Raw genomic sequence first — 9,989 nt, forward strand, 5'->3', positions numbered from 1 at the left:
GGCGTGTTAAAAAAGTGGGGCGAAATATTTCGATTACTCGAAATTATTTGTCGACATCAAATGTTCATGAAGGTCTCTATATGTCTCTATTTTGCATAGAGTGAAAATTATACGAATGGTTTTGCATGCAGTAAAATTGGAAAATACTTGCCAAGTTGCTGGTATGTCCAAATTTGAATAAAATACATCCAAGACTTTAGTTTCTACAGACACTGTATTAAATATAACCTTGAAACAAATTGGCACTAAATCACTTCCGAGTTTTCAACAAAACAAAAGGTTTAAACACGTGTAGTCCAGTAATTACATAATACCAAAGATATTGAGAGTATGCAGTCCAGTAATTAGACCGAAGGTACTTTATCGTTTAACTAAAACACACCGCAAAGTCCGAATTGAATTTCTGAAACACTTCTTTTTAGCAAACGATTTCTCCTATTCACTGTCTGATATTTCACTATCAAAGTCGTCACTATCTGAATTGTCTATCCGAATAATTAGAGGCCGGACCTCGTCTATAACTCGCTCGGTTTGAAAAGACTGAACGATTATGTCTTCAGTATGTCTAATACAATTTTGCCATTGTACTGCTTTTATTTGTTCTAGGGATTCTTTCCATAAACTAAGAACGCTAGCGTGATCTGTTGTTTTGGATGCATGTTTATCATAAAAATTTTTGGCTATACCCCAAACTAACTCAATTGCATTATAGTGGCAATGATAGGGCGGAAGTCGAAGAACTTCATGGCCATATTTAAGAGCCATTTGGTCAGTAACAAATTTATTTTGAATTTTGTGCTCTCTACACCTTTGAAGTAAATCAACTTTTAAAAATATGTCACTGTGATAAACTTTCTTTTCTGTCAACCACAACTGTATTTCTTCTTTTGTCCAGTTGCTTGAAGGAAATCTCTCTTCTACTCTGGAGTGGTAGGATGCATTATCCAACACTATTATGGATGGTCGCTCCAATTTTTTCAACAAGTTTTCTTCAAACCATTCTTCAAAAATATTTGCATCCATATTTCCATGGTAATCACCTGTATTCTTTGTGGACGAAAAAACTAAACTAGCTTCCGGAATAAAACCCTCATCATTTCCAGCATGAAGTATAATGTACTGTTTACCATTACCGGAACGATTAGAAGAATAACATTTCGTGGTGCCATCTTGCCAGGATGATTTTGACATATTTCCTTTAGCGAAAATCCAAGTTTTATCTAAAAATACAACTTGTCTCGGACTATCAGACGTTTTATTGTTCATGTATTTTCTTAAAAAATGCTACCGTTTTGAAACAACATTGGACAGTTCGCACAATACTTGTCTATTATTTTTTTTTATATCAAAAACCTAAATGTTTCGGCACTCTCCACAAACTTGTTAAACTAATATCACACAGTTCCTTGTCTTTAATTTTTTGTAACACAGCACTAATTGTTACATGTTCTTTGGCTTTATACATATTGTATATAATATTTTTAATTTCAAGTTTATTTGACTGGTGCAAATCTCAAGTTTTTGGATGTCGACGATTTCTCTTGCTTTCTTTATTTATTTCATCCTCACTCATGTTATTAATTCTTCGAAATGTCCTCTCTGAGATACCGCAAGCATCGCATGTGCGTTTCTGAACTGCCATAACAGATGTCAATGGACCCATATTATTTTTTTCCAAATTGAAATAACTTTCGACTTTCAGAACTAAACGCCGTTCTTCTGGAGACAACACTCTACGTTTCTCCAAATTATTTATTTTACTTTGAAGTAACGCTTCACTACACTACTATAAAAAATAGATATGTACTTATATACAACTACTACACCCTAAAAAGGACGAGGGTTGTACAATAGACGAAACAATCGAACACAAATTATTTAACAGCCAATGCTAAAATAACAGGCATAAACACGGCATTGATTGTGATTGCAAAAACCGTTCACATGTTTTAAATAAGATTTTTGCTGATTATGTATTTTGCTAAATTATTAAATAACACCAATACAACCCACGACCATCGATTAATTTTTAACGATACACAGAAGTGTAGTTTGATGACAAGTTTGAATTTGATCTACTTTGTCGATAACAGTGTCGTTAACAGAAAGATATTTTTAAATAGCATGAATCATTTTTCAATGATTGTGTGCCTTTAAGAAATACATACATACTAAACAAATTTTTAAAGTGTGAATAAAGAAGATTACATTTATTATGACACATGGTATATACTCCTTATTTTTCAAATAATATGTTCTTGTAAAGGCATAACTTTGATTATTGGGTAAACTTACAGTATACGATAATAAATTCACTGTTTAAATAAATATTCCGTACTCGTACTATTGCAATAAAATATTAAAACCAATAAACGATAACTTGTTGAGGAGTGCTGATTGAAACAACAGACCAGTAAAATGTTATTCATAAAGTAAAGGTAGTGTAAAGTATATCGCCGCTTATCTGCTCCGCTAGTAATAAACTTATCAGCATTTAATGGCAAAGCGGTCTTGTTAGCTGAAAAATACTTTATCCAATAGGTTACCATGTTACATTTACATTGCACTTTAGTTTGTGATATTCCATTCAAAACGATATCAATATTACCGATATCGATACTATCGAAATAATATAGTGATGCCAAGATAATCATTCGATATATAAAGGGGTCGGCGTGTATTGCGTACTTCGTAGTAGAATGGGGAAGGGGGAACTGGAAGTTGTAACTAGCCAATTGGGATGGAAAAGAGAAATCAGTCATCAGTGTTGTCAAACCAATTTCAGTTTAGCTCTTTCGGGAGCTGACTTATCTGGGTTTTCACCGATTATTACTTAAAAAACGGTTATAGGGCAAACCGATTATAGTGGAATAATAAAAAATCGGTTTCACAACCAGCAGGTTTTTTCCATTCCCTACTAGTCTCACACTATCCATTATTGTTAAATGTTTGTTTTATTCCTTATTCTCTGTGTTCCACATAGTATTATATTCTATATGTATTTCAAAGATTTTCTATTTCTTTGGTTATTTAGTCTCCTATGTATTATTGATTTCGCAGTAATTAAACTCAAGGTTTTCTTCTTTTTTGACATTCTAACTATTATTTTTCTTAATTCGATCAATAGAACATAACGCTAATTAATTGGTTTAATATTTTAAATCTCTTTTTATAATACTTTGATATAAATATGTACAGGCGTATGTATTTCAGCTGTTCAAATATGTTTTATAACATTTTGGCATAAAATACAGTATAATAAATGTACACCACTAAATGAAAATTAATAGCCTTGTACCGTAACAATATCTATCCAATTTTTTGCCATTAACTGTTAATAAATTGTTAATTGCGATGGCATATCATTTACCGCATTTGTATTATAGTGGACAATTTATCATTTAAATTAATAATAATGAATAAGTGTACCATAAATTTTATTTTGTATTCCTAGTTGATATTAATACTATCCGGCTTGAATAATGGACAACGGTTATTTGTATGAATCGTAATTGCTAAACAGGGTACTGCCAGCAGCTCGTAAAAAATTGCTATATATCCATAATGGAGCAAATTATCAATGTATTGAATGTATAATTAAAATTGACGGTTTACCTTATCCTGTCCCACAAGGTTATGAATAATTTGATCAAAATAATAAAATATGAAATTAAAATTTCCCTCTGCCCGTCTGTCCAGTCTTAGATTCTTCTCCTTCTTGACTGGCCTTACAAGAGTTTTCGCCGCATCCACTATAGCCTTTCATCTTCTACTTCTACAATCTTGCTCTTTCATTTCTCAGTACTGTTCCCCAATCCTAGATAAAACGGCTTCAACACCATCCTTCCACCTTTTCCTTTGACAGCCTACTGATCTTCTGCCGTCTGGTTTCTCAAAAAAATACTGTCTTTAACACTCTGTCTTCTTCTGATGTTACCACATGTGCTGACCGTCTTATGGGGTTAGCTTTTATATGTCTGACGATGTTTTCAGTACCTACAGAGTTACCAATTCAGCATTATGGCGCCTTCTCTACTCTTCTGTCAATTCATCTTTTTGAGGGCCTAATGTCATTCTGAGAACCTTCCAGTGGCGGCTGGTCTGTAAGTGAAGGGGGAGGTCATATCCGGTGGTTCAAGATTTTTTTGGAAAAACAAGACCTACAAATCCCATTTTAAATAATTTCTTATTCCATCATCTGTATTGGTTTCTTATAACTTATTTTGCAATATGTTGTTTAAATTTAAGAGAATCTTTATTTGACAAGTAATTATGAAATAAGTAAAAGGAACAAGTCTTCATTACTAATTGTCAAATAAATCAGATAAATAGTATAATATAATATGTAATTATAACAGCCAGAATATCAACAAACTACTTAAACTCAAAACCTAAAATAAATAAAAACTTACATTTTTATGCGGATTTAAAAAGTAAATCGATTCTTCTTCAATTTAATTTCATTTGGCGTTGGAGTTCATTTATACTAACCACTACCGACATTTTATAAAAATCTATAATAAAATAATATTAATCTCACGAACGCACTTAACTTTGTAAATTCCGAACTAATCTTACTCCCTGCGTAGATAGTCACGTCTCAACCGTAGATCTACGGTCTACGGTCAATGACCACGATGGTACCAACTTGCATATAAGAGCGTATTTTCGTGAACGTTCGGAATCCCAGTGCTGTATTCTCACAGTGAGGTCAAATAAATTTCTTGACCATCGTGAATGTTCGTATTTAGCTGTTTAAGAGTAATATTGCGGTAGTTTCAGTCAAAGATAAATTTGGCTTTTCGGTACTGTCAAACAGCTCGTATTTCATGTTTATTTATCGGTAATCTTTTGGCGGCATCTTTGTCGCTATATTTTACAACAACAAAATGACTGAAAAGTCAATACAATAAAAGCAAAATTTAACTTTGAACGATACTATTGTATTCCGAACATTTTTAATACAGAAAATTTTCTTTTTGTTAAGGAAATAATTACATTATAATCGTTTGATTGTACAATTATTACAGGGAGGTCATTGACCAATTGACCTAAAGGGATAACCGCCACTGGAACCTTCCTTTGTGTATGTTTCACTTCCATATGTAACAACTGGGCGAATATTTGACATGCACAGTCTTAATTATTTAGATAATCGTTTTAGCAGCCTATATCTTAATAATGATGATATGGAGTATAATGATCTATTCCCGCAGCTATCCTTGCTGAGTCTTAGATTGAAAAACTGTAATAGATAGAAAAAAGTGAGGACGGTTCAGCACTTAGTCGGTGGTCCCCAATAAACTCCGTACGCCGCCTACAGCGTTACGCCATACGTCACGTCTGTATGCTTAATACAATCCAGAGATACACTTAATACAATACACAATTATTCCATCAGGGCCTACTGCCATGCCATACTTCATCCTATTTAATGCCTCGAAATTCATCTCAGATTATCCTCGGTGTTTCATTCTTATTTGGGGTCCAGAATTCTCTGTCTCTTCTCTGGTGTTCTCTCTCACACTCACCTGACCCAAAACTCTACTTTAGGCTGCCCACCGGTAATTTACCGTATATTTTTCCTCAAATTCTTCCTGTACCCTACTCTTAAAGACTTTTGCCAAATCCTTATCCTTTACATTCCACAACAACTTTTACTTTCTGATGTCCTACTCGCTCTCCTTTCGGTCTCAGCTTTATTTCCATATCCACTAACACGTCAGTGTTAAAAAGCTACTCACCTACTCATCTAAATTAACTACACTCATTCTTTATTCCTGTACATTTGGTAACCTCCTTTAGTTGGCTTCTTCTACATAGCACAATCTATCCGAGTTTCTCTTTACCCGCTGATATAGATAACGTATTGGTCTTCAGTCAATCACATTATTTTCTTTTAGGATTAGAACCCATTCTATTACTGCTCCTTCTCTATCAATATGTCCATTCAAATCACCTCCAATAAAACAGTTTTTATCTACAGATATCTCAAGCATTTCGAGCATCAATGATACTCCAAAATTCAGCCTTTTCCTGTTCTTCGTACCCTACCTGTGGGGCGTAGGCACGTATGGTTGGTATTGCCTTTATTCAGTTGGGCACCCATTATTCTATCCTTTCTTCTGGTTACCCTTAAAATATGTTCCTTCCGCTCATTCAAAATAATATGACTGCTCGCACTACTATAATATAAAAATTTGCATCCATCTCCAAGATCCCTCGATTTACCTTTTCAGCAATTTCTTACAGACAAAGTACACCAATACAATCCTTCTCATCTGTATGAAATCAGCGAGTTCTCGTGACTCGTTCAAGCCCATTTAACTACAGCTCTTTCAAAAATAAGGACTTTGAACCGATGAAACTTACAGATCGTATGATCAATACATACGAGAGTAAAAAACTTGTGAAGTGATAACAATTAAGTTCATTTGAAATGCTAGTTAGGGGGGGATTTTCCCGATTTTTACCAAAAAAAAAGGGACCAACTTTATTTTGAGCTTAAGTTGTTTACTTTTGATGCTAAAAATTTTTTCATTTTTTAAAGACTTTAAAAAAGTTAAGTAGAGTTTTCCCCAAAAAAGTGCTTCGTTTTTTGGTTATGGCACGTTAAAATATACGATTTCGAATTTGACGAATATGAACCTATTTTTTATTATCTATCTAACTCTGCTTCTACTAGGTATAGTGACTTATTATATACACCAAGTTTTTCACTTTTTTACGTGCTATAGTTTTGATAAGAATTTTTTTCCACCAAATACTTACTTTTTTAGTTATTTGCGAAAAACCGTCTGAAAACGTGGTTATTTTGTACAAAAATTGACATATTCACTCGCAAATAACTCGAAAAGTATTAACTTGGTGAAAAAACTTTATAGAACAAAAGTTGCTTAGAATTAGTAATTTTTTCCATTTCCGGACTTATTTTGAACATATATTTTTTCCCCCAAAAGGGGGTGAAACTCACCCCTAGGGCAAAAGCACACATCGGCACAATATCACTTTTTTTATTTGACTTGTTAGCTATGTGTATGCCAAATTTCATGTCAGTCCAAGCAGTACTTTAAAATTTAGAGGTTTTGCAATAGTTTACCTTTAAAGAATGTACTATAATGCTTATTTACTATTTATCCAGCACCTATTTATATGTTTAATCACCTATTTATCTAGCTCAGCAATGGATAAATAGGCGATTTAATAAATTATTTTAATTCCTGGCCATTAAAAGAACAAAAATGTAACTTATGTCTATTAATAGCGTAAAATTGGTCGTGGAAAACAAATACGTCTCCAATAGATGCTGTAGGCTGCGTACATCGTTTCGCCGTAGGAAAATTGTCCATTTTCGTTACTTTTAATAAACTTTGAAGGACAACCACTATCTTACAACCGAAAATAGTTAAAAAGAGTAATTCTATAACAAATTCAAATTACGAGGTGAATTCAAGTGACCACCGACTTAGCCGGTTGTCTCCAATAGACGCCGTAGGCTGCGTAGAGCGTGTATTGGACACCTTCGACTTAGGCCATCGGTACATAATTCGCAAATATTTTACGGCTATCCCTACTTTTTCTGTCTTTACACGGCAAATTAGGTGTAGTAAAATTCACACTGGTATGGATATGTAAACATTACTAGAATGTCATTCTACCTGACAATGTCATCATTAACTTTAAAGAGATGGCTTTTGAATGTTCTTGGATAACTGTTATTAGTATAATTGCAAATTATTACTTCAGTTAATAAATGTGATGACTTTTTCACTAACTATGTATTTAGTGATTGTAATAATTTATATGTACAACAAAAACTAATATTCAATCGAGAAAAGAGAAAAAGTTTTAAAGTGATTTTTAATAATATACTGTTACTATGGAACGCTTACAATTTTGAACATCTTTAACAACAAAATACTTGTATCACAGAATACTGATGTATTCTCTGCTTGGATCTTCCATAAATAATGAACAATAAATAACTTTTTATTAAGTTCACGTCTTAAATTAGTTATTTATCAAATACACTATCAATATTATTTAATCAACAACTCAAAATATTCCCGATGCCATGTCAAATATTTAAAAGTGTCACTGCCTTGTCATCATATTCTATTATTTGACTCAGTGCGTTGTATGACAAAGATAGCGAATGTCCGATTTCGAAAATATCACCACGGACATGGTGTCAATTTTTTTCGAATCCTAAAAAAACTAATAAATATTTTTAAAAAATTTAGACGCAGAATTAAAGACTAAATTATTATCGAGGGCCGAAAGCCCCTTAGAATAAATAAAAAGTTTCTTTGGATGAGATATTTGAAATTAAAAATCACACTCATTTTCTCTTAGTTTTTCACCCCTGTAACTTATTAAAATAAACATTATAGATATTTTTAGGGACTTTCAGCCCTCGGTAAGAACGTAATCTTTCATTCTGCGTTTAAATTTTTCCAAAATACTTATTTGTTTTCTCAGGATTCGAAAAAAATGAATCACCATTTAAATAACATTGCAGCCGAAAATACGTACCCATCCCCTTAAATACGCACTTTTAAATACTTTTAGGATAGTGCATGTCATCCAAGCCAATCTTTATTACTGTTTTTTTCTCGATGGATCTAGTTGCTTTACCTTTTTAAAAGTAAATGATACGCAGATATTTTCAATGTCGTTGACAATAAACAAATCAAGTATCTGCCTCTACATTACATAAACGTTTTTTCAAGAGTATTAATGATTTTTAGTTTTTTTAATCAGTTTACTCGAAACATAATCTAAAAAACTTGAAGTTGGTAGTTTAAATCACAAGAATATTATTATCATGGATCAATAGTATTTTTCTACGAAGAATGGTAATATCCCTAAATATATTCAAATAAATAAAAATCACTCTAACCAAACTTTCTTTCTTTGACAGGAAACTACCACAAACCTTTAGAAAAGTTTATGCTAAAGCATTAGTATTGGGTTTCAGGTTTCAATGTAAAAAAGCAGAGAAACAGGAGAATCTTTTTAATTAAGGGTTCTTGTATAATTTAATTTTTTAATAGTATAATTTTATATAAAATGAACGAATGTTTTTTAACGAAACATACACATTGATGTTTTATGAACTTTTTATAAAAAGAGCGGCGATAAATTTCTCCTATCTGTTAATTTTATATTAGATTTTTATCAATAAGATCCAGATGCAGTGCTCCAATTAAATTAAGTCCAAGTTGGAAAAATTCACAAAAATGACATTTGGGAACTGTCACAACGGACCAACTAGATCCAGATAAAAAAATAAAACGCAGAATAGCAATGACTAAAACTACTTTTATGAAAATGAAGACATTTCTTTGCAATAATCATCTCAGTTTAGAACTAAGGTAAAGAATGGTTAAGTGCTATTTTTGATTTGCTCGCTCTTTTGTATGATGCAGAAGTGTAGACACTAAAAGTATCTACCATGGCAGAATTGAACCACCGGAAATGTGGATTCATAGACGGATGCTGAAGATATCTTGGACAGCAAGAAAAACTAATGAGGAAGTACTAAGGAGGGTCCACAAAGATAGAAAACTGCTAAAGACTGTTATTTTTATTATCCAGATTTAGCCATACGGCTCACACTCCCTCTAAGGGAAAAATTGACTCATTCCAGGTACCTACGGTATCAAAAGGATTGAGCTCTGGTGGGACTCTTTCCGTGTTATCGAGCCCTAGGTGACTTGAAGTGCAGGTGTATCTCTAAAAATTTTCGTACAGTTCTGGCCGTCGCGAGTAGTACAGCTTTCTGCATGGTCTTATAAAGATGTTCATTCAGACTCAGCTTTTTTATGCTTTCGAGGAGGGTCTTCGGAATGACTCCAGTAGTAGACATAATAATCGGTATCGTCTGGGTACTTTGCATTCTCCATTGCCTTCGTATTTGAATTTCCAGATCTCTGTACTTAACGATCTTTTCAGTAAATTTACTACGTAGATTATTGTTGTTAGGT

The 9,989-nt window shown here is 32.9% G+C and overlaps 1 protein-coding gene across 1 annotated transcript; it reads right to left on the reverse strand.

Moving 5' to 3' along the window:
- Positions 1–435: 435 nt before the first annotated feature.
- LOC114324674 (uncharacterized) lies at positions 436–1,266 on the reverse strand. The gene has a single exon (XM_028272540.2). It carries the CDS (start codon positions 1,264–1,266, stop codon positions 436–438), a length of 831 nt encoding a protein of 276 aa, XP_028128341.2.
- Positions 1,267–9,989: the final 8,723 nt, after the last annotated feature.

This window comes from Diabrotica virgifera, chromosome 2 (assembly GCF_917563875.1).
Source record: "Diabrotica virgifera virgifera chromosome 2, PGI_DIABVI_V3a".
Taxonomy (NCBI): Eukaryota; Metazoa; Arthropoda; class Insecta; order Coleoptera; family Chrysomelidae; genus Diabrotica; species Diabrotica virgifera.